General features: G+C 35.0%; 1 protein-coding gene across 1 annotated transcript in view; it reads left to right on the forward strand.

Annotated features, from left to right (window-relative positions):
• UBE2D1 (ubiquitin conjugating enzyme E2 D1) overlaps positions 1-26,615 on the forward strand; it is a 29,297-nt gene extending 2,682 nt beyond the window's left edge. The window contains exons 2-7 of the mRNA XM_019731909.2: positions 18,440-18,503; positions 18,597-18,628; positions 20,652-20,729; positions 22,042-22,147; positions 24,953-25,046; positions 25,742-26,615. Of these exons, the coding sequence (XP_019587468.1) occupies positions 18,440-18,503; positions 18,597-18,628; positions 20,652-20,729; positions 22,042-22,147; positions 24,953-25,046; positions 25,742-25,787 (420 nt within the window). The 3' untranslated portion in view covers positions 25,788-26,615. The remainder of the gene's footprint in view (positions 1-18,439; positions 18,504-18,596; positions 18,629-20,651; positions 20,730-22,041; positions 22,148-24,952; positions 25,047-25,741) is intronic.
• The last annotated feature ends 297 nt before the right edge of the window (positions 26,616-26,912 follow it).

The raw sequence follows: 26,912 nt of genomic DNA on the forward strand, positions 1-26,912 counted from the left end.
GGGTGGAAAGATTGAGAACCAGTGTTCTGGTCTACCTGCATTATTCAAAGAAGGAACCTGAGGCCTGGAGTGGAGAAGTACTTTGTCCAAGTTAATCTCTTAAGTGATTTGACATATTGGAGAATGTTAAAAAGCTCATGACCTTGTATTTCTTCACTTCATATAAAAATATTAAATATGACCGAATTAAAATTGTATGTATAGAATATACAAAGCACGTATGTACCCATGCTTAAAGAATACTTTTATACTAAGGTATGCTAAATGATTTAATACTCTAATTTAGACACTCAGTGCCAATTTTGCATGTCAGCTCATAAATTTACACACCCATGCCCTATTTTTAGATACAGGGTAAGATGTTAGCACAGTCACCTAAATCGCTAAAGGGAAAAAGTTTAAACAAAGTCTGAGGAAAGATACCTAAAACATGTCTGAGAAAAGAGGACAGTTTTTCAGCTGGGCATCTAGTATTATTTTCTAGAATCAATTTCTAAGTGTTTCTTCCATCAATGCTATTTTCGATCCTCAATAAAGTCTTTGGAAATCATTTTTAAAGTGATGAATGTTATATTACAATACTGAATGTTTTGAAAACCAGAAGAAAAAACAGAAATCATAATACAGACATTGTCATCATCTTAATATATTGTTGACCCTTGAACAACTCAGGTTTGAACTGTGCAGGTCCACTTATATGCGGATTTTTCCCCAATAAACACCTGTGCTGTTTTCAATCCACAGTTGGGAGTCTGTGGATGTGGGGGGGGGGGCAACTGTATGCATTGATCTGCGCCATTTGACATAGGGGACTTGAGCGTCATGAATTTTGGTATCCACGGGGGTGAGGGATGTCCTGGCACCCCTCACCCCCATGGATACTGAGGGGCAACTTAAGTGTTGGGGGGAGTCAAAAGTTATATGTGGATTTGATTTTCTATTGCATGGGGGTTCAGCGTCCCTAACCCCGTGCTGTTTAACGGTGAACTGTATTTCCTTCTTGATATTTTGTATATGATACAGAAATTGAAGTAATGATTATCATACTAACATAATGTGGGACGACAGGCTTGTTGTCTTTTTGCTCTATCTTTTGAAAAGTGAAACAAAAGAATTTTGGTTTGCAAATATAACAACACATATAGCTATTCTTTATTGTCCAGTCCTGTCTCCAAAATGGAATATTTGGTTTTTTAAATAATTAATTTAACTTAAGATAAATAAACATAGATTACCATACAACCTTTTCAGTGTTTTGAGTTGCTGAATTTTTTGACTTCCGTAATTCCACATTGAACTGCGTGTCAGTCCAGAAAATCTTAGGATACTTAAAACAACAGCAACCCAGCCCTCTAGATGGAGCATCAAATGGGAGAAGAAGATCTGGTTTGTATTCTTGGCTCTGTGACTTACTAGCTTGTTTCCCTTTCCCTACAATGATGTTGCTGATAAGTACAGCCAGAGTGTGTGATAGACGGTTCCTCTGTGCTAGCCACTGTTTTAAGTGCTTAACTTATATTAATTGATTGAATCCAAGAGATAGAAATTATTATTATCCCCATTTTACAGATGATGAAACTGAATCACAGTGATACTGAGTAACGCACTCAGAATTACATATCTAGTAAGTGGCAGTGCTAGGATTCCAAACCAGACATTTGGCTCCAGATTCCAAGCTCTTAACGGTTTCAGTACATGGCTTCTTCTTACCAGATAGACGCATATCTTATATCTACTGTACTTAAATTGAAAGACATATAGAGTCAAATGAGTTTATGAATGTAAGTGCTTTGCAAACTAGAATGTTCTATACAAATGTAAAGTAGTATTATCATTAAGACCTTGGCATATTTAATCATGTTTTTTGATGCATCACTCAGTGCATTGATTATGCATTGTAAATCTCTGTCTGAGGTAATAGACACTGGGTCTTTTAGCATGGTGAATAAATAATATACTTTGTTCCATCACGGAAAAGTTTTCTCCTCCAAAAGGATTTAGACAAAAATTGATTGCAATTCGTAAGTGTTCAGTCAAAAGTACCATTTCATTGTGGGGTTTTCATTTGAGAAAATTGTTCATGAATTGATATGGCTGTTTAGTTCTTTTGGTGGCTTTGAATAGTAGTCAACTGTTCAGATTGCACATATACGTTAGAAGGATTTTCAGATTAGTAGATTAATTGTAAGACTCTATGTTCTTTGGGTCAAGAAGGATTAAATAAAAATTTAAAAAGGAGTAACACAGTATTTAGCTTCTCGGTAGATAAATGATCTGCCTTGAGATGAAAGGAAGAAAGTGTTCTTTTTCTAAAAAGCCACCATGTGAATTATTTGCTTTTGAATCTTTGTAATTAAGCTCAGTCTTCCTTTTGCCCCTGGTATCATGTATGTTCCTTTCTTCATCACAACAAAGGTGTACAAAGATGAGATACCCTATTAATAGTTAAAAAGTTCCGCAGTTCCATCTCTGTGGAAGTAAATAGCATAAATCTAAATAAGGCTGTTCATGCCTATTTTAGGAAGCCAGGCACATATTAGAAAAACCAAACCCAGCAGGATGTGGGGTTGCCTTCAGTAAAGCAGAGTAGCACCCTTACTCGCTTTAGTTCCCTGAAACACACAGAAAACATGTATTTAAGGAGTGTTGGTAGTCAAATTGATAAGCCGAATATTTTCCATCAAACTGAGTTACGGTTGTCTACAGTGTACTAGCTCGTCTTACCCTCCCCCCACCCCTTTTTTAACAGTGGATGAACTGATATTACCTTTAATTAAAAACAGGTATTGAGATGCTGTCCTCCCTTCTCTTAACCCTGTGATGCTGGAATAAAAGGCACTGGGATGTATAACTATATTTGCAGGGTTTGGGGATTGGAGGGGTCCTCGGGCCACCTTAGAACATCTGAAGGCAAAATGAGTTCTATTTCTGGCCTGCCTTGGTCTAGATGGCCTCTGAGAAGCTGAGGTTTTTCTGCGTTTAATTTGGTACTGGGATGAATCGATAAAGGTTCAGTTACACACACTAGACAGTAGTGAGGCCCCTGTGTTTCAGGAGTTGTCCTTATGGGGAGGAAGCTGCCATCCTGAAGCCTACAGTCTGGTTACTGCTGCCCATCAGAGCACCACCACGGCTTGCCTCTTTCCAGATATTTCCCTCACTGTTCTCTATTCATATGATCCTGTTTCTGTGGCTCTTCTCCTTTAGTGACACCAATTGCTCATGAGATTCCTAGTCTCCTTTCAGATTTAGGAAAGCCTGTCCAACAGGGGTTAGATGGGGTTTGGTTCTTTCACCTTAAACTTCTGTAGCAGTAGAAACAATCTGATGGTTCTCACTCCAAGTGACCACCCTCCTCGTGTGAGCAGTCCCGATTGCTCTGGAGGAAACACGCGGACCCGATGGCCTGGGCTGAGTCTTCCTCTATACCAGTGGAACTCTGGCCTGTGTTTTTGCTTTCCCGAAGTTTTGATGTTTTGTGTTTTCATTTTCATTGAGTTGAAAAATATTTACGATTTCCCTTTTGATTTCTTCTTCGGCCCTTGAGTTAGTTAGAAGTATATTATGTATTTTCCAAATATGTGGGATTTTACAGATAGCTTTCTGTTAATTGATTTTGCATTTTATTCCATTCCGATCAGAGAAGATGTGTTATTATTTGACTCCTGTTAAATTTTTGAGACTTGTTTTATGGCCCAGGATATGGTCTCTGTTTTTTACTCAATAATAACACCCTTCAGGTACTCAACATAGCTTTTGAATGAATAATATTCAATAATTTCTAACCTTTACTTTGCCAGTTTCTGGTTTGTGTTTATAGAGCCCAGGTTATTCCCAAGGAAGGAATGCCAAACTAAGGTTTGCACCTGCCTAGTGTCTTCTTCTTGCACTTTTATTAGCTCCCAGAACAGGGTAATGTAATCAGTGTAGTGGCTCACAGACAGCACTTTTAAAAATGGAATAGAAAATATTAGAGCTTTGGGTGTAGTAAGGGTGTTGCTGTTTCATGAAACTTTTGTTTTAGTTATGTATGTATGTCCCTGTGCATATGTGAGTGTGGTAGGTGTACTAGGTTGTGCTGTATGTTTTTCTTATTATGAATTGTTGTAAGGAACGTTTGAAAATTACTGTTCCATAGCATAAGATCCTTAGGTAAAATTAATATTGTCAAAAACACGTCCGATATATTTATACATATACATATGTGTGTGTATATATATATGTGCATAGGTGTATATACTTGTATATATAGAGAGTAAATTAACATATATACACACACAAACACACACACTTACACATACACAGACACATGCACAATGTAAAATGTTCTAGCCTTGGAACCATTTTTATTTGATACAGACTGTCAGTGCTCATTGTTTTCTTCTACAAAGTAGCATTTTATAATCACTGATATGCAGCTACAGTATTCAAGAATAGCACTGGGTGATTATTATGTATATACTTAGTAAGTGCCTAGTATGTGCCAGTTATTAGGGACGGAGCTGTAAGAAGTGACACTTAGTAACAAATATTTGGTAAACATTGGTAGTCATGTTTTTGTTTTAAGTTTATTTTAAGAAATAGCATGCTAGCTTTTTTTCTTTCATTTCTTTTTCTTTTTCCCTGAAGCACCATTTTTCTTGGTTACTATGAAATAAATAGTAACTTTTGATAATGTAGCATTCAAAATGCTGTGTGTTGCATGTTCCATTGTGTCAAAATTCTTTTATATATTTTGAAAAACTATATGTAATTTCCTATCATGTTTTTCTTGCCTCTCAGAAGTCTTTGAAACAAACATTCTCCTCAAAAACTTATTAAGTAGTGTTCATTTTTAACCTTTTATAAGATATAAGACTCCTGGGAAAAGATAAAAAAGAATTCCTTTTCATTCCCTCATTCTTCACACTTTTGTTTCTCTTGAGCATGGCTGAAAATGAACAAATGGCTTTAATTCATCCTGGAGCATTGCTGGCTCCAATGTTGATGGAGAATAATGTGCTCTAGTTATTACAGCCTTGAGGTGAGGATTGTTCTGGGGTGGGAGGGGTGCTAGAGTGGAAGTCAGATGGTCCTGAGCTTTTGTCCTAGCTTTAGCATTGTGACCTTGGCAAAGAAAGTCATTATCTTTATTTTCTTTATCTAGAAATTTTATGGGTTGAACTGGATGATTTGTATGGTCTTATCTGATTTATAATTTTAGGCACACCTAAATAATGTTATTTGCTGTTTGTTTTTGTTCATCAAACAGCAAAAATGGTCACAAAAATAAATATTGAGCAGTGGCACTGTGTTCTGCTGCTATATGCAACTTGAGTTAAAATTCTATTTACTTTGAGATGTCAGAATTGAAATAAATGTTGGCGTCTTAATGTATAAGGTTAATGAGTTACTAAAGATATATTACTCTTTGATTAAAGAGCAATTATTTGTGATGCAAATAAGGTATATTTCTTTTTTTGTACTGGTAATATAATATGTATTTCTAATTTAATTTATCTCCCATCTGTTTCACAGGTATCTTTTGTACTTTAAAGATAGTTTTATCCACATATTTACACCACTGCCTTACACAACTGCTTTCAAAGTTAATGTATTTATGGAGCATGTTCTATATATAAGGCATATATACAATGAAATAAGGAGATATATAGGAAAGTAAGGTATAACCAGCATTACCTAAAAAATTTAAAACCAGTAAGGGTAAGAAAAGTACCATAACAACTGTGTAGATTTAGGAAACTACCATAAGGAAAATATAACATATTTGAGCAGGAAGGGAGTCAAAGGTGGGAGAGGCCAAATTTATTGGGGGAAAATAAGGAAAAATTCTATGGAGAAGATGGAATTGGATATAAGTGTAGAAGAAAGGGTAACATGTTTAACGACAGTGAAGCCAGGTTCATAGAGGAAGCTACAGAAAGGAAGGCACGGGAAAGTGTGTAGCTTCTATGGGAAGGGACAGATAGTCCTGCTTTGGGGAAGCATTCAGGGAACAGTAGACCATAAAAGTTCATACTCTGGAGGACCTTGAAGACCCACGCTAAGAAATGTGTACTTCATGCAGAAGTTTGGGGAAGCCATTGAAGGTTTTTGAGTAAGGAGGTAGTAGCGTTCTTAATCATAGTGTAGATATGCACTCTTGCCCTCATAAAACAAAAGGTTGTTTACCATTTGTGGATATAATTTGATGAATGTTATGACAAAGGAAGTATAGCGTACTCTGGGAATATGGCAGGGACCCTTTGAAGGGGTCATGAAAAACCTTAAGAAAATGATGTTTAAGATGAGACATGAAGGTAAAAGTGCACTGGGTAACGTGTGTGTGGGGAGGGAAGTGAGGGGTTGATTTGGAGTCTTCTATATCCAAAAGGAAACGATGTTTGAAATTAGAGGCAAGATAGCATTTGGGGGGAATTGAGAGTCATGACTGGTGCAGAGAACGCTGGGGAAAGTGGTGCAGACGTGAGGCTAGAGAGAAGGACTCAGATCCTGGAAGGTCTGGTCAGCCCTTTTAAGGATTTATAAATCTTATATTAAGGTGATTGAAACACATTGAAAGGGTTTGACATGGTACTTTAAGAAGATGATTCTGACCACAGAGTATTGGTAGAGAAATAGAAAGACAGTGGGTCTGTGAAGATGTCACTGCACTTGTTCAAGTAATATTTAGGGAGGGTGTGAGCTGTGGTAGTGGCAGAGGACATTTGGAAAGGAGGGTATGGGAGAGAAATGAGAGTGTGTTAGTGCCACCTAGCCTTTTGCAGTTGGCCTGATACACCCAATCCTTGACTTTAGGACGGGTCGCTAAGGCTCAGTGGTCTACGCAGTCTCTTCAGACTTCTCCTACTGCCCAGTGTGCCCCAGACACTTGAATAGTCTCCCTGGCGCTAACCTTTGTCTTCTCAGCCTGAAATGTGCCTCCTCTGGCTTTTCTCAGACTTTCCTGCCATTTGGAGCTCAGTTTTTCTAAGTGATAGGCTTGCTCCTGGGATCCTATCAGTGGGAGTGACCTGGACTGAAGGAGAGAGAATCTGAGCAACTTGGTACTGTTTAATGTGAGAGGGTGGGATAGGACCTGGAGGGAAGAAGGAATCGGATGGTGATTCCAGGGGTTAGTAGGCTCACATACAGTTTTTATTGAAATACCCTGGATTTGTCGAAGGTATATTTTTATTTATGTAATGCCTATGATGGAATATTAGATATAAAGGGAGGTGATCAAGAGTCTTCTCTTCAAAAGGAAGCCATGTTTTAACCTATAAGCAAGATAGCATTATGGGAAGGATGGCCGGTTAGCTCAGTTGGTTAGAGCGTGGTGCTCTTAACAACAAGGTTCCTGGTTCGATCCCCACATGGACCACTGTGAGCTGCGCCCTCCACAACTAGATTGAAACAACTATTTGACCTGGAGCTGAGGGATCCTGGAAAAACACTTAAATTAAAAAAAAAAAAAAAGAGGATAGCATTATGGGAAATTGAAAGTCATTATGGCTGCTGTAGAGAGCAGTGAAGGAAAGTGGTTGCAGATCTGAGGCATTGGGAAGATAATGTCCCTGTTCCTGACCTCAAATGTTCATTCTAAATTGTGCTTTTTATAGTTCAGATTTAATACATATTACTTTGATGCGGCAAAGTCAATGGTATCATTCCTTTCCTCATCTTCTTCCTTTTGTGAAGAATTTGGTTGCATCACCACCATCATCATCATCATCATTATTTATTTATTTATTATTTTAATAAACAGCCTTTGCCACATACACCTGATCTAAAGAGACAGCAAAGCCGCCAGGACCATTCTGTTGAAGTGAATTTGGTTCCTATAACTTAATTGGATATTGTCAGCGTTTTGAAGTCTTCCAGAAAGAATCTACATGGTTTAAAATAAAGAGGTTCTTTAATTCAAGGGCTTTTAAGGAGGGTCTGTATTCGGAGACATTTCAGGCAATTGTTTGACATCTCTATGTTGAAAAAGCTCTAGTCACCTGGATAAGATCGGCATCTGAACTGTAAGGCCATAAAATGTTTATTTGCAGACAAACCAAATATAGCTCATATATTCCTTTAGAGACATCAAAAAATGCAATCCACTAAGAATCACTGTCTTGGTTTAGTGTTGAGGGAAAGATGGTTGTGTCACATTAATTAATTGCCTGGTGAGCCAGGATTTTTGAAATAATGCTTTCATATGGTTTGGATTCAGTAATTGAGATTTTGGACCGTAAATCAGTCCCTATGTGTGGGGCTGTTTAATGTCCTTTCCACACACCCAGTGGGGTATATATTCTATCTATTACAGAGATTTAGACCTTCTGAATGTTGAAGCTAGAGAACAACAAAGCACTTTTCAGTCTGCTCGGCATAATTTTTTAGAGAATATTTACTGGATAGTGTCATACTAAGTCTGATGGTAAATAAGGCAGCTGACTTGTTAGCTTTCATTCTCCACTGTTCAGATTGGACTGTTACCCTTCTGGGAGCTGAGAGATTAATGCAGGCCTCTCTTCTCTTACATTCCCTTCTTTGTTTCCCTTTATTTGTTTACTTTCTTTGAATTAGACTGCCTCATCTACTTTTAGATTTTAAGTCCCCTAGAGGCAGGGACAGTGTCTAGGTTGGTTTTATGGAGAACACTCAGCATATTGTGGCGTGTTATAAACATGCCATCTGTGCCAATTTACAATTCAGTTTCAAACCTCTCAGTACTTTTCTTTGTGTTTAGTTGGTTATAGAAATCTGAACTAGAATAGAGGCGGTTGGCCATGTAAGGCTGTATAAATCCATACAGTGCTTTTATAGTTCCAGTCCTAATATAGGGACCGTATCTTGTAATCTACCTTTCGTTACCATATCTTATATTTTTATTTTGGAATTTAGATACCCTAATTATTTATTTTTATTTTTATTTGAGTGTTAATCACTTTGGAGTAGGAAATTGCTTCATTGACATGGACTATTGTCTGGGGCATACTTTCGCCACTTTGATGATAATTATTGCTTGATCTATGTTTAGGTGTAACGTTGGTTTGTTTTAAGCTTACTTTGTCTCAAAGGAGAAGGAGGAGATTGGATCAGCTGTGTATTTTAATTTCGGATTTATAAAGTCACTGGAAATAAACAAAGGTAACCACATACACACATAAGATATGTGTATTCACATAGTGTGTTTACCGTAACAAGTGCTTTTCATTTATGGACTTAATAGTAGTCTCATTATTTGATAGCTACTTTTACATTATATGATTTCTGTATATTTCTCTTAGGTATATACCTGGCAGTAGATTTGCTGGGTCATTGAGTATTCCTGGGTTTACTTTTAGTGTTGACTGGCAAACTTTTCCTCTTCCACCAGCAGCATGTCAGAGTCCTAGTTGCTTCACATTTTTGCCAACATCTGTACTCTCCTGTCTTTTTTATGTTAATGATTCTGTTGGATTTGTGGTGGCATAGCATTTTGGTTTTAATTTACGTTTCCTTGATGACTAATAAAGCCAAGCTCCTTCTGATGTGTATATTAGCCATTTGGAGAGCCTCTTCTGTAAAATGCCTATTTGAGTCTGCCTTTTAAAAATTGATCTTTTGGAGTATTTTTTACACATCCTGGATTTGAGTCTTTTGTCAGATATGTCCTATTTGGTGGTGTTCGTTTTCACACTTTTAATGTGTCTTTTGATGAACAGATGTGGATTTTAATCAAGTTCAAATTTTCCAGTTTTTCTCTCATGGTCAATGCTCTTTGTTTAAGAAATCGGTGCCTCCCCCAAGGTCGTGAAGACATTTTATGTTTTCTTTTAAAAGAGTTATTATTATTGCCTTTCATATTTAAACCTATGATCTGTTTAGAATTGACTTTTGTGTGTGGTTGAGGTGGGGAAGGTCAAGGTTCATTTATTTTTCTGAACGGATACCCAGTTGACCTAGCACCTACCCTGTATTGAAAAAAAAATTTCCTTTTCTCCCCTACTAGAATGTTGCTGTCTTCTCTTTAAGTTTTGAATCCCAAGTTTGTCATTGTTTTTCTTTCATTCTCAACACATTGATGAAATAAAGTTAAAATAAGTGTTTATGGTCCCACTCAGATGTCAAACACTGTCACTTCTGCTTCTCCATCAAAAGGGCTATTTGTTGGTCCAAAATAGTGATACTATCCTAAGTTGCATTTAAAGGCTATGTTGTCCATTTCTTTTATGTGCAACTTTCTGTATTGAAGCTTTGTAGAGCTTCAGGGGGCCCCACTCACATTGAAATTTGTGTGAATGGCACCCTTTGGAATTGGTACACAACAGCCTGTGTGTCAAAATGCAGCAGCCCTGAAGGCTATTTGTAATAACTGGCAAATACAAAAAAAAAATCGTTAACTTTTGCTGTGTTCCAGCAATCTACCTTTTAACAAATGAAGGTTGTTTTTATTTAAGTACAGGATTGTAGTGTGCCACAAGTTTAATGGGGTACAATAGGAATAAATTCTGAGGCAACCCATGGGCCTTTTCAGAATTTACTAAATCTATAACTTTTTCATGTTTTACATTTGTGTTTATTTTTGAAGGCCGTTTAAGTCAGTGAAGATATTTTATACCCGTTTCGTGCTACATCACCTTTCTATCTTAGGAGAAACTTTCTTTCCCACCCTCCTTAGAGTATTCCAAACTTTAATGAGCACATTCAGAAGATGACCCCTGAGGCTTATAACTACCCTTACATGTATTTTCTTGGAGATACAACTACTTTGAAGCTTCTAAAAATCCAGAGGACCTCTTTCCTATACATTTTAAACTGTGTCTTACGAAGTTATCATTTTTTCCCCACAAATCAGTTCTCCTTCAATTTCATGGCCCAGTATCGTCATCAACAAATGTGCCTGACTTGTGAGGATTTTTATTAGCATCATAATCTGATATAATTAAGTTAAACCTTTAAAACATTGGGAATGTAGAGTTGGGATGAGAGTATACGAGAATCAGAAAACCATGATCCCTGTTAGAAAGGATGTGGAAGTGCTTAATAAACTGCTATAATTAGTCCCCCTGGTTAAATTGAGCATGGAACAAATTTAAAAAACAACAACTCTGCCACAAACTGCAGCTCTGTCTATGGCAGCTCTGTCACCAAGGATTGCCAGTGGTTGGAAGATGACTTACTTTGAGACTGTGTCAGCTCGGCACAAACCCTTATTAACTCCTCTAGGAAAAGCAACCCAAAGCTGTGTCCTGAAAGTAGGTCAACACCATCCTAAATAAGCAGAAAGGATGGAATATTTAGAGTTTTGAGGTCTTCTAAACCAGAAAAACCAAAACAAAAATTTCTGACAGGAACTTAGTGTGGACTTGGAGACTTTTCTAGAATAGCATACATTTTGTAAATCAAAAATAGTTGTGGCAGTGCATGTGTTTTTAATACCTAATGATTAATAGTCTTTTGGTTCATTTTCAGGTTTATTATATGTTATTTAAAAGGCCACCCCAGTGTTTTTAAATGACCTGCACTGTTAACACCTGCTATGATGTTCTTTTTGTTATATGCCAACTGCATAGCGACGTAGGGAGTAATCGATTCTTATTCTAGTGCCAAATCTAATCATTTGCATTTCTAAAATAGAAATTTGAGATATGTGTGCTCTGCTGATCACATTATTCCTTAAATTTTGTTGCTTAACTCGAGTAATATCACATACTTTACAAGAAAGTCATTGTGCTAAGTATTGTGGAGGAATCCATGAATAAAACGCATAAAGTCATGGTTTTAAAAGCAACATTCTGGTAGAAGAGGAAGAGGGGGAGGAAATCAATATTTATTAAGCATCTATTATGTGTCCCAGGTATTAAGCTAGGTACTTTATCTATGTGTTTTCATTTAACTTTCCATATAGTTCTTCAAGGTTACCAATGGTGTTCCCAAATGAGGCACTTGAGACTTAAAGAGGTTAAGTAAGATGCTCACACAGCTAGTAAGAGGCAGTAGCAAGGCCAGACTTGATTCAGGTTTGACTCCAAAACTCATGTTTTTCAAGTGGCTGTTGAGAAGACTGCCACTGTTTAGAAAGATGGGCGAAATATGGGCATTGGGAGATAGAAGAAAGGTTATATTAGGAGAAGGAAAATTTTGAAGGCCAGAAAACTTAGCCATGTACAGGGGACATCTGTGTAGGCTAGACTTCACTAGACAGTTCGCAAGCTTTTTGGTCTGTGGACCTCCTTATATTAAAAGTATTGAGGGCTCCAAAGAGCTTTTGTTTGTATGGGTTTTGTCTATTAATACTTACCATATGAAAAATTAAAACAAATTTAAAAATGGTAATGGAAAAACAATAAACCCATTACATATTAACATAAGTAACATTTTTATTCAAAATAACTATATTTTGGGCTGCTGGATGGCTCAGTTGGTTAGAGCGTGAGCTCTTAACAAAAGTTGCCAGTTCAATTCCCTCCATGGGATGGTGGGCTGCACCCCCTGCAACTAAGATTGAAAACGGCGACCAGACTTGGAGCTGACCTGCGCCCTCCACAATTAGATTGAAGGACGACTTGGAGCTGATGGGCCCTGGGGAAACACACTGTTCCCCAATATTCCCCAATAAACAAACAAACAAACAAACTATATTTTCTGAAACGAAAAAAAGAATGGTAGAGTCGCATCATTTTATACGTGTTTGGATCTCATTCTAGTCAGGCTTATGGATGATAGTTGAGTTCTCACATCTGTTTATGCATTCAGTCTGTTATAATATCACGCCATTAAACTGGAAAATGCCACTATATACTACTCATCAGATACTGAGAGTGAAAAAGGCAAATAACATCTTAGTTTTATTAAGAAATTAATTTTGACCTCACAGACCATCTGAAAGTGTTTTAGAAAACCCAAGGGGTGGGGGGGTCTTTGGAGAATTGCTGGGCACATTTGTGGGGAAACCCAATTGAAAGTGTGCGGTTGGGGTGGGGCTGGGAGATGAGGATAAGGGGGATCAAATATATGGTGATGGAAGGAGAACTGACTCTGGGTGGTGAACACACAATGGGGTTTATAGATGATGTAATACAGAACTGTACACCTGAAATCTATGTAATTTTACTAACAATTGTCACCCCAATAAATTTAAAAAAAAAGAAAAGAAAAGAAAGTGTACGGTTGGGACTAGATAATGAAAAGCCCTTCATTGGTTGAGTTTAGTCTTCAATATGCAGTTGGTAGCCACTGAAATTTTCTAAGCAGAAGAATGAATGAAACAGTTGTGCTTTTAAAAGATTATTATGCAAATAATACACAGTATTGGGAAGCAATTATAGTTGAACTGTAATTGTTTTTGGAGGTAAATATGGTAAGCAATATAATGGGTATTGAGGTATAATGTATTATATTACTTTTCATCTGACTATATACAAAGGATGAGAGAAAGTCAAAACAATGCTGATATTTTGAGCTGGTGACTAATAATATTCCATTATTATATATAGGGAATACAGGAAATGAAACTATTTTCTTAGGAAAGAGAATAGTTAAATTTTGGAATATATAAGAAAAAGTTCTACATTTTTTACATTAAAATAATTTTAGTTTTACAGAAAAGTTGTAAAAATAACACAGAAGGTTCATAAATGTTCTTCACTTAAGGTACCCTCATCTTTACACTTAGATAATCATAGTGCTGTTATCAAAATGAGGAAAGTAACATTGGTATGCTACTATAAGTTATAGACCTCATTCAGATTTCGCAGGTTTTTTTCACTGTCCTTTTCCTGTTTGGGGATCCAGTCTGGGATCACATGTTGGTATTAGTTGTTGTGTCTCTTTAGTATATGTATCCTCTGATCTGTGAAAGTTCCTGTCTTTCCGTATAAAAAAATTTAATGAAAACAGAAGATCCTTATAGTATATGTGGCGAAAAAAAGCAGTATCATTTCATCTCTTTTAAAATGTATAAGAACCTGAATAAAATCATTGTTTTTTTCTTTAAAAAGTTGCAAAAGTACTGTAAAAAATTGAAACAGTGTCTTAGAAGACATAAATAAAAAGTGACAACCCACTCCCAGAGATAACTACTGTTAATATTTGGTGTATATTCTTTTAATATTTTGGTGTATATGTTTTTTTAATGCATGTATAATATGTGTATATATTATGGGATCTAATAGACATACTCTCTGCAATGTGTATTTTTCATTCAAACACTACATTATATTCACACAACATTCTTTAATGTCAACATATAGAGATCTAGCTCCTTTTTAATGCTTGGACAGTGTTTCACAATATGGCTATATCATGAAACCATTCCCTTATTGGTGAGCCTTTAGGTTATTCTCAGTTTTTCATAATTATAGAAAATGTCTCACTGAACATCTCTCTATATATACCTATATATCTTTGACTATTTGGATAGTTATTACCTTGAGGTTATATTACTAGGTCAGACACCATATGTGTTTTCCACTTTCACAGTTATTACCAAATGGCCCTCCATTGCTCTTTTTGGTTTTTCCCTCCAAATCACTGCTTTGCTTTTATAACACGTGTGCACAATACAATACTTAATTAAAATGGAATGGTTTTAAATGCTTTGTCTTGAGACCCTTTGCTTTTAATGGGCATGGGGTAAAAACATGGCCATGAACGCCTAGGCAGGACGCCTGAGGGGCTAGTGAAACAGTTATTGGGAGGCTACCTATGGGGTGCATCCTGGATTTCAGAGTAGTAGTGGAACAGGAAGAAGTGGGTGTTCAAGAAGGGAGCGTCAGTATCATAAACTGTACTTTAGAGGGTTTTCCATTAGCAGTGAGATATGTGGAGGTAAGCCTTGGCTCTTAGGAGGATCCTTATGGACTTGAGCAGTTCATATAATTCAGTGCTAATTCTTAGAGTGGAGAGAGGAGCAGAGGAAGAGATTACTAATCCTAACATTTCCTTTTAGAATAATGCAAGAATCACTACATTATTTTTAATACTCCATATGTGCCTGTGATGCTAGAAGCAGGTAAGTAAGAATGTCAGTTATAGCAGAGAAAGCATAAATCAGATCATAAGGCAGTTTCCAAAAACCTTGGAGTAAACTAAACTAAAAGGGAGAATTTAACAAGTGTAAGTAGTCCATGATTTTTTGTGTCTCATCTAAAAGCACACTGGTTACAGAGTAGACAAAGACCAAAAAAAGGTGGGGTTTGGTTTGTTTTATATTTTCACCTCCTTAGCACATCTCAGAATTCTTTACATTTTCTTTCTTCAAATTTAAGGTCTGTATTTTTGTGGGTGAGGGAGAGTATTATGCCTTTTGTTTCTGTTGTTTTAATTACATGTTTCCAAACAGCGGCGTATTTCCAGGCACATGGTTTGACAAAGGGATAGAACATTAGAAAATTAGGCCCTCCTAAAAAGTCTAGGACGTGTAAGTCTTCTCACCAAAGCATTAGTTCCATTAGTAGCAATGGTCAGTGTGACTATTAGGAATGTTTGATGTACCATCAGCTGCTGTAGTTTTCTATAATAAGTGAGCTTTCCATAGACACCTTAAGAACCTGGACTTAGCAGTTCTGTGGTTAGATTTTTTTCTCTCTCTCATCCTTAGATCTAACTTCTCCTTACATAGGAGGCAGAATCAGGGCACAAAAATATAAGAACATGATAACCTCTGTTTTTCTGTAATATTTTAAAGGGATTTGAAGAGCGGTCTGACATTTGAAATTTGAATGTGATTCAAGGCTATTCCAAGTAACATAAACGGTTTGGGTTTTTTTTGTTGTTTGTACACAAAATACATTTGTATGTATTTATGTGTATGTATGATTTATTCAATATACATTATCTATGTAAAATATATACATGCAGATCATTAACAGTTTTTTAAACCACGATTAGACTATCATTTTTTAAGTAACTCATTTTCTAGTTAAAATAAGGGCAAAGAAGTCCCATTTATACTGTTTAGAAAACTCCACGTGATGAATATTTTCAGAAGCAATCTCCTAAAAGTCCACATTGGAAACTGTTAAATAAAGCACAACCATTCTAACCATGGGGCTGTGACTTATGAACTCCTTTCCCCATCATTTAAATGAGTTAAATAATTCCGCTGCAGAGAATTTGATGGTTGTTATCAATTTTGTATTATCTTCACATTTATTTGAGTGCTTACTATGTGCCAGAGACTGTTGTACATTTCACATCTATCATTTCACTTGTTCATCATAGAAACTACAGATGGAAGTAGTAAGGACACTTTTACATTAAAGACAACTAAGATTAGGAGAGAAAAAAAAATGTTTTGCCCAAGGTCATGTGGCAAGTGAGTGATGGCATCTGGACTTGAACTTCAAAGCCTTGCCTCTTAACCACTATTGCTAAGTCGAAGACTGAAATCTTCCTCTTTATTGCTTGCTTAACTATACCTCGACCAAAGGAGCTGCTAACTAAGTTTTTGTCAGGAAGAGAAGCACAGCACTAACTGAAAAAAAAAAACCCACAAAAAGCAAAACCAGCAATAAAACCAAAACTGAAAATACCAAGATATATTGGAAAAGACTGGAAGACATGGAAGAAGGAAACTTGACTTTGCACTTGGCTTAATTATGTAGCTCATATATCACTGTCTTAGGAAAGCCTTTCCCCACCATGTTCTCTTCTTGTTTGTCTCTATTAGAACGCTGAGCTCATTGCCATAATTACCATATTGCAATCTGTTCTAATGTGCACATCTTACTCATTTTAACATTTCTAAAATCTGGATGTATGTGATAGTGGATGATGTCTTAAAATTAATTGGCAGCAGTCCTCCTTAATTATTGATACATAAAATAGGGCTATGATTTATGGTCAGTGGTATATTAGATTTAATGGAATGTGTGATTTGTTTACATGGGTTCCATGAAATGTTTACATCATTCCCAGGGTTTAAAATACCTGGTATACAGAAATTGGAATGATTTTCTGACTTCTAGTCTAGGCCTCTTCTAAGCTCCCGCCCTGTATGTTGAACTAAATTTCCCCTGTCATAGGCATCCCAGGTTCCATGTGTCTACTTTCCAAATCAACTTACCTTCTGGTGTCCCCCCATCTCAGTAAATAGCATCTACATTTGTACATTTGTGAAGCTAAAAAGCCAGAAATTCGACTGCTAGGGTTTGAATCCCAGTTCCACCCTCTACATGCTAGTTATGGGAGCACACAGTGAAGTGTGTCACCTCTGCTTTTGACATGTAACATGGGGAGCATAATGACACCTACCTCTGAGGATTGTTAGGGTGATAACACATGGAGTAAATGTTAGCTGCCACTAATCTGCATGATACATGTCTCTGACATTTCTCCTTACTCTGCACAAGTAATTCATCATCAGATCCTGTAATAGGTAGGCCCTTTAAAATACCTCAGATTTTATCCACTTTTATCTCGTTGCCACTTCTCCAGTCTGAGCCCCTATTTTTTTGCCTGTAGTAGTAACTAATCTCGTAGCTTCTCCCCTTTCCCATCTCTAATCCATTCAACACTTAGACCCGTAGAGCCATCTTTTAAATCAGGTCATGCCACTTCTTAAAACACCTCTCAACGCACTGGTATAAAACCCCAAATCTTTAATATGGTCTATATTCTCAGTTTTCTCCCTGGCCTCTGCCTACTTTTTCAACCTCATTTTATGCCACCCTACCTCACAGTGTTACTTGTTTCTCCCCAAACTAGCTCCGACTGAATTAGCTTTCCGCTTAAATGTCACTTTCCCAGAGGCATTCCCTGATATTTCAAACTAAATTAGGCTCTTAAGTCCTAATATATATACTTCTTTATATTGAATTTATACCTTTTATACTTGGGAGTAATCAGGTCCTTCCCAACTGAAGGCAAAGAAATTAAATCATTTCTCCAGGGTCATAGAGCTAGTTATAGTAGAACTTGGATGCCAACCCAGGACTGGCTGACTCTAAACCTGTGTCATACCCAGGATCCTTCCTTGGCTCTGGAAAGCAGAAAAGAGCATATGAATCAATGTGCTAGGTTTCAAAATATGGCCTGACTTCTCTCCTTTCTTTTCACTTAACCTTCAGCTTGTTCCTTAAACATCCATCTTTCTGTGAGTCTTCACTGTGCCAAATTACCTTGTAAACCTGTTGAAGTAAGACCGATTTCTTATATATTATATACTTAGTACTTACATCCATTACCTTGACTGCAGTAGATGCTCATTAAATATTTTTGTCTTAGGGATATTAAAGAAAAACAACATTTTAATCCATTTAATTTTTTTCAAGTTTTGGAGCTGTTTTACGAAAGAATGGAATACCTTATTCCCTACTCTTTTACCACTTGGTGACAGAGCACATTTTATGTTTTCATATTTTTTAATGGAACTCCATAAAATGGTTTTAAAGTAAAGTTGATAGTTTGCGTGTTCGTGGATCATTATGCTTATTTCACTGGAAAAAGAATTAACATTAGTATTTTTGCTTTGCTTCAGGAATTAAGTGATCTACAACGCGACCCACCTGCTCATTGTTCAGCTGGACCTGTGGGGGATGACTGTAAGCTTTGCTTTATTACTAGCATTTTGCTACCATTAGTAATACAGGTTTGAACATCTGTTAATGACTCCAAAACTCCTTTGTTTGTTTCAGTGTTCCACTGGCAAGCAACTATTATGGGGCCTGTAAGTATGATTCATATATATGAAATTAATCCCCTCAGCCATACTTCATTCTTGCCATTTCACCTTTGATCAGATGTTTGTGGCTCAGGTTGAATTTTCTTGTATCTGAATCACTCAGGAAGCAAAATATGATTAAAGGGTTTATGATAATTTTCTAGAGCACTGATGGCAAATACTTGCTAGGATCACTGTGATCTGTTTTCCTTTGCCAAATCTTTGATCATTACACATAGTAATGGATCACCCACAATTTGCAACCTGGCTTTGTGTTTCTTTTATCTTTTTTTTTTTTTAAACACAGAAAGCCAGTTCAGAACTAAGCATAATTATTCTCACATCAACAGTTTTATTAGGTCAGAAATAAGTCTAATTAACCCAATCATAGAATTCCTACAAGTAACAAGTACCAGTTTGCAGTAAGTTTCATCACTGTTCCTGTTTGCGAGAGAGAACTGATAAAATATTGCAGTGGGTCTATCTTTGCCACCCCATGAGTTTGCTGCTTTTGGTTTGTTGCATTATCCTGAAGTCAAAATTACCTACTATTTTACAACTAGCTTCTCTTAACACTTAACACTTCGTTAAGATTATTTCTCTCTACACCTCAGAGGCAGTTCTGACTTGAAACAGAGGCAGTTCTTTGCTTTCTATGAGCAAAAATCTGATTGCATATCAAATCTGCTTTCTGGGTGACAGTACATGAGTAACATGTTTTCATTCTGTCTTCCCTCCCCCGAAAAAACTTCATCTAGTAAACCATAGAGTTTTTAATTATATTGACTTGTGTTTAACTTATAAAACAAAACAATTATTGAATTTTCAGAGCTGGAGTGCTGGGCTAGTGTCTCAAATTACTAAATTGTTAAGTTAGCTTTTTAAAGGGTATATTGCAACATATTTACTTAACAACTTTCAATAAGAATCTAGTTAATTCTATTTGTTTTTCATTGCTTACTAAGAACCTTCAAAATACTATCATCCTTACCATTTGAATTACAGCCCTTCAAAACTATTTCTTAGGTGAATTACATGTAGCAAATGGTTACAATTATGTTACTCATATCCCCTTTATTTTAGAAACATAAGCATGCTAACTCTGTAGTATCATTTGAATATCTAAGCAGACCATGTCTGGCAGTTATAATTCACTTATATTTTCTACATTCCTTATAATTTTTGATGAAGTAGAATTAAGCTATATATAGTAAGAATAATTATACAGTATAGTCCTCTAATATGTATGCAGAAACTTAAGGAAGAAGTAATTAATGATAATTTTGCTATTATTACCAAGATGTTAATATAACAGGATAAATTTAATTAAATATAAAGGAATTAAAATAGAATTTTAGGTATTTTTGCTACCTTTAAAAAAATTTATCTTTTTTTCCCTTGCTTGTAACATTTTATTTTCTAATGATCATAAAGACACAGGGCCAAATTTAAATTCCTCTTGTTAAGTTGATTCCTAATTTGATAATTCCATGAATATTGAATTTATTAGTTTTGTTTGGGGCTTTTTTTTTGCATTTTCCTCATTATTTTATAAACTTACTAAGTGAAGATTTGAGGTCCTTTTCGTAACTTGTTCAGTTCATCTCCATTCTTGCCCCTGAAAGAACCGTCAGAACTTATTTTATAAATAAGAAGGTAAACACTAGCCTCAACCCTTGTTTTCATACTGATTACTACTGCAGAAAATTATGCTTTTCTTATAGCAGTGTTGTGTATATACTGATGTTTAAAAATCTGTACTCATAAACAGATTTGCTTGGGCAAGTCACACCACTGCGTGTGTCCTATCTTTTGTTTGTTTTAAACTCTATGATGTTATCATGATTGTTGGAATATCCTCCTTCATCCCTGGAAAGGAAAACCTGTTTTCAAGGTAAATGATTAGAATTTATGACAAAATGATGGCATATTTTTCAAACTGACAGTTTTTGAGGGAAGGGAAGGATCATTTTAGGTTACCAAATGAATACAGTACTCAAACACTGATGCAAATATTTTGTAATTTCAGCCTGATAGCGCATATCAAGGTGGAGTCTTCTTTCTCACTGTACATTTTCCGACAGACTATCCTTTTAAACCACCAAAGGTATTTTTATTTTTATGATTCATGTGATTTCTATGTCAGAGATATATGCAGAGATTTTTATGATGTCCAAGATAGGTTAGCATATTTAAACTGTTCTATAAAACCACTGAACCTAAAATATGCTTTTTTACTCTAATATTGTACTGTGTCTGTAAAACAAAAGTCAGTATCATGTTATAAATTAGGTTCCTTACTTCTTTTCTTCTTCATTAGATATGTGTAGTTTGGGAAGATTTTTATTATCAAGAATTAGACTTTTCCATTCAGGAGATTATCTTTCCAAAGTTGATTCTTTTTTCTCAGTTTTAAGTATTCAGCAAACATTTACCGAGCACCTACCATGTTCTGTTATGTTGGAGAATACAAAAGTAAATATGGCACTCCACTTAGTGTGGTATGAGAAATAAAAACATGTTCCTGCTAAATTTAATTTAGATCTAAAAAAGAAACAAATGATGTGAATATCAAGGAGAGAGAAAATCATTAACAAATTCTGTCACTCAGGAAATAATTATTTTAGATTTTAATAAAAAACACCTGATTAACATTATATATATGAAACAACATAACAACTTTTGTGGAAGATTAGGATTCTTGGTGGATTTCTTAGGACAGGTAACAAGCTGAGGCCTCTCAGCTTTCCCCTAGAACAGGGTGAGCACCCTATTTTTAAATCCTGCTGTCACTTCCAGGTGTCACTGACAATCAAATTAAGAAAAGGATTACTTTAAGGGATGAAGAAAGCCATGGCTAATTATTTCAGGTGCTACTCAACCAGTCATAGCAGCTATTATAGATTTATTTATTGCACTCTCCAAAATACTTCTCAATTTCTTGTTGGGGTGCAGGAAACTGACTTTATTTGCTTTCCCATTCCCAGTACAGTGGTACCTCAGTTTTTGAATGTCTCCGTTGACGAACATTTCGGTTTACAAACACCGTAAATTTTATGGATCTATGGTATCATTAGAGAGTAAAATTCATGCTAAATTTGCAGTTTTAGGGGTTGATTTTAAAGGTCTGGAACAGATTAATCCATTTTGCATGACTTTCTATGGGGAAACCACGCCTCAGTTTTTGAATGTTTCAGAACTTTAATCGTCTTCCGGAACAGATTGTGTTTGAAAACTGAGGTACCACTGTAGCTAAAACTACATGTGCACAAAGTAGATGCTCATTCAATTTTTGTTGAATACATTTCTCTACTAAGGTCATGTAAAAATGAGGACATTTTACTCTAGAGCAAATTGGTTCTGTTTTGTGCATAGTTCTTGGATTGTCATATTTTTATTTTGTTTTGTTGTGTGTTTAGATTGCTTTCACAACAAAAATTTACCACCCCAACATAAACAGTAATGGAAGTATTTGTCTTGATATCCTGAGGTCACAATGGTCACCAGCTCTGACTGTATCAAAAGGTAATTTTATTTATTAGATTTATAACATTTGGTAACAGACAGGAAAAATACAGCAGATGTTATCTAAGGACCAAGACCAAAGTTTTTTTAAAAAAACAGTCTACTGTGTTTTCTTCTGCTTTGATTTTGTTTTGCTTTCATAACTCTTATATTACTCTTTTGGTTTTAGCAATTAGCTTGGGGAGTTGATGGGGATTGCTTTTAGTAATTAGCTTGGGGGTTGAACTCTAAATGTTGAAATAAAATAAATTTAAAATGTTAGAGCTAGAAATTTAGGGATAAGTCTCTTGAGATTTTATGCTTTAGTTTTGGCTTTATCTTGAGAAAGAGCGAGAGCGAGAGCGAGAGAGAGAGAGAGAGAGAGAGAGAGAAATATAAGATTTTAGGGCCAGTTGTCCCGTTCATTAAGTGGAATGATTGACATAATGAGTAAAGCTTCACATCTGTTTTACTTCATCTAAGGAGAATTCTCAGATTAGGCTGATAAATGATTGAAAATGAAAGACATTTCACACTTTAGAATAATGCAGTACATATGACATATTAGTCTAAACTTTGAATAATCAATAGCATTGTTATAATAACTGATACATTATCCATGTGGATTCTCAACTTTCACAGATATGTAGCCGTGTTCTTTGGTAAATTATCAGATATGTACGTAGGCCATCTGAAGCCATTTTTGTTTCATTAGCCAATACTATTTCCTGTACCACTCCTCTTAATTCATGTCTTGTTTCTCTAACAGAAGAGAACCTGCAGTTGGAAAGTATTATTTTAAGTTAGAAGCATGTGCCCCTGAAGTAATTGGTAGTTTTTCCTTTTTATAAAATTTAAGAAAATTATTTCTCTTGAAGGATTCAGGGGAGGAATCTATGGTCATTTAAAAAAAATTTTAATAAGTGCTACCTGAATATATAATTTGTTTTTTAAAAGTGATGAGGGATATAGAAAGCAGGGTCCGCAGCCATAATTATTTCAAGTATTATATAAAATAATACCCTTTAGGTCCATTAGGTATTGAAGGACAGTTGTTCTGACCTAAAATGTTTGTATAAAATGTTCATAGAGATTCTAGTCTCTTTTTTAAAAATTTCACATAGTGTAACTGTTAAGCACTAGATGTAGGGAAGATTCTGTGTCGAAGGGTTATTCAAATTAATATGCTCTTTCCTGGAATGGCATTGCAAATTGTAATTCATTTGGCACAGTGGCTAAGTACTTACACATATAAAAGAAATGGCAGACTGCCAGATGTTGAGAACTTATCTTCTGACATTGGTAGCTTTTTATAAAGAATAATTAGTAGTGTTGGCTTCTGTGAAATGTCGTTTAAGAACAGTATCAAGCCGCCTTTGTTTCCTCATATGTAAAATGAGGGTTATAATAGTATTAGCACATACGGTCATATGTACCTGGCACATAGTAAGCACTCCAGTGAATGTTAACTATTCCTTTTTCTTTATCTTAAAACATTTGATTTGTGTGCATAATAGTGAAATCAGGGCTCATGGCTCTTGGCAGTGGAGTGGGGAGGTGAGGGACTTGCCTCTTGCTTATTTTATAAGGTAGCTTATACCTGCCCATTGTTTGTACCTTTTTCACTTCTCTGTATTTTAACTGTCTTATTTTGCTTTTTATCATGAGTTTAGTCTGGAAATGTTCTGGACACATGAGCCCAGATAATTGTGGTTTAATATACAAGACTTGAAATTTTATTGGCTAGATGAATTAAAATATTAGTGTTTTCATTAGCCCTTAGCACTCCCTTTCTGTGTCATTTAATAATCAACTCTGCTTTATAAGTTCTCCTGTGGATTTGTAAGAATAGGAAAAGTTAAAGGAACATAATAGAGGAGGCTGGAGATGGAAGGTTGTTCCAAAGATTCCATCCACGGACCCCCTCAGTGGTGACATGAAATTAAAACAGAAAATGAGGAACCGGAGTCCTTCTTCCCTACTTTTTCAGATACTTAGATATTTTGTGTGTGTGTGTATTTATTTGTGTTAGTATTTTGATATATGGCAGGAAATGACTACTTTTTCAATTTCCATCTGTATTTTAAAATATTCAAGTTATCAAACTATTCACATTATTTTTAAATGCATTTGATACAAATAATATACACAGAATAAAAAATTCATTGGAAAAAGTCTTAGAAATTTTGCTTCTTTGTAGACAGTCTACAGCACTAAGCCAGAGTAAAAAAGTACATGAACATTGTCCAAATGGTTTGGACTGTTGACTGTAATTTGATTGCTTTACCTTGAATTGATTAGAACACAGATTTTTTTACATTAAAATAGAGTAAAAAATGGACTGTTTTCTCATTGAAGTACAAAAGTATCTCAAAAAGAAATCTAAAATTAGGATGCTTTTCTAAAAATTCTTTGATTATGTACTATAAGGGGTATTGTTTGTGTTACCTAAAAATATTTTTGTAGAGAATGCTTGAGTTTAAGGTTGTTAATAGCTACTTTAGAGATTCACATTTTTATAATAAATACAAATTCAAACAGAATTCAAACCTTTAAAAGTTATAATAATTTTATATTATATACATTGTGTGGTACATTATAAAATTATAAAATTTTTTATTATGTACATTGTATGGTATATTATAAAATTTTATAATTTTAAAAATTAAAAATACTTTTAAAAATTAAAAATTAAAATTTACTGTGTTCATTTTATTTTGTTTTTAATAAAGTTCATTGTCTATATTCAATGAAATCATTTTCACGTAAGTAATTGTATAAAGTAAAAATATCATTATCTAACATGATGTTCTCTTTTAAATCTAGTTTTATTGTCCATATGTTCTCTACTTTGTGATCCCAATCCAGATGATCCCTTAGTACCAGATATTGCACAAATCTATAAATCAGACAAAGAAAAGTAAGTGTTTTCTTATATTAGTTTCTGCATGGGAACGTTTTTATGTAGTCCACCCAATAGGTTGCTTATACTTATAAGTTTATCTTTCCAGTATAGTAAACCTTTCTTTTTAAACTCTATTAGTTTTTTACAAAAAATGTTATTCCTTCCCACATACAGTTTAATCTTTTACAATTTAAGCGTACATGTTCTGCATTAGCACAGTATGTTATATTTTTGGTAAGAAAGAAGAATGTATAATTCTAGATAGTAAATTTAAAATGAAAGCATTTGATAATTGGAAAGTATTGAATATTATATTCCTTATCTTCTCTCAGGAAGAGAAGTTATCCCTAACCGGCCCCCCAAACCCCAAACTGACTTAGTTTTTAAGGTGTTTCATCTTGCTGGTACCAGTGGTTCATTCGCAGTTTGCAAATAATGCCCATTGTCTTTTATATATTTTCATTAGAAACTGTTTTTTTCATTTTGTTGTTTATCATTCAGGTATGTTTTCACATAGGTTGTAGAGAAATCCATCAGTTAAAAAATCACTTTTTTCTGTTTTATTTATTCATAAGCCTAAGTCACATTGACCCAATAAATGCTGTATGTATAGTTATTGCAGTTAAGCTTAAAAAGGTAGAATATACAGATAGATCTTCTAAAAGATTCAGTTTGTATATTTTTACTGTACCCCTTTTGTATGCCCACAGATACAACAGACACGCAAGAGAATGGACTCAGAAATATGCAATGTAAAATTTAAAACATTTTCATATATACCAGAGTACTGTAAAATCTAGGTTTTTTTCAATATTAGCAGTAAATTGAGCACTGTTTACTGTTTCATTGTACCATTAAATCCTTTGATTTTTACCCATTTTAAATGTATTTCTGAAGCAAGACAAAACATACTTCCAAAAATATCCTTAAGACTGTGATGAGAGCATTTATCATTTTATATGCATTGAGAAAGACATTTATTATGGTTTTTAAGATACTTGGACATCTGCATCTTCAGGTTACAAGATCTACAATGCATCTGAAAAGCAACCAAATTATTTTTTGCTGAAACTAGATGTTTTTACATGAGAAATACTGTATGTGTTATCTATGTCGTCCGTTTTATAAATCTGTATTCAGATTTCATTCTTGGTTAGCTCACTTTATAATTTGTATTTTTTTACTGTATAGACTAAATATATTCTATTTACATTATGTCAACTCATTACTTTTTTCCTGTGAACAGTATTGAAAAACCCAACAGCTGATAATTAAATGAATTAACTGTCTGTCTCCCTTGTCTTAGGGTATTCTGTAGATCGATTGCAGATTTCTTAAACCTGAATGATCTTTACACTGTAATTCTCAGTATACTGATTATGGAGAAACACTTGTTTTGATTTTGTTATACTTGACTTAACTTTATTGCAATGTGAATTAATTGCACTGCTAAGTAGGAGATGTGTAACTTTTATTTGTTGCTATTCACATTTGAATTTTTTTCTGTATAGGCAATATTATAATGATACCTTTTACAGATCTTAATGTAGCTTTTTCCATATAAATAAAATGCTTTTTCTACTATTTGTCTTGGTTACTTAAAAAGATAGAGAAAAAAAACTTACTTTGTAAGTAAGGATCAAAGGTATATAAAATTTTGCATGAAAATGAATTACAAATTCTGAGAATGAGGTCTGTTGGTTTGGCTAATTGATCATCAATTATATATATTTTATTGCTTTAGGTTTGTATCTGTTTACTAAATTGTCAGTCTAAATGATTTACATTGGTCCCTTGTTATAGAAGAGAATTTAGAGTAAGTTGGGGTTCTTCTTGGATCACATTTAAAATGGATTAAGGTGTGTATAAGGTAGTGTCACC

This window comes from Rhinolophus sinicus, linkage group LG07, assembly GCF_036562045.2.
Source record: "Rhinolophus sinicus isolate RSC01 linkage group LG07, ASM3656204v1, whole genome shotgun sequence".
NCBI classification, from domain to species: Eukaryota; Metazoa; Chordata; class Mammalia; order Chiroptera; family Rhinolophidae; genus Rhinolophus; species Rhinolophus sinicus.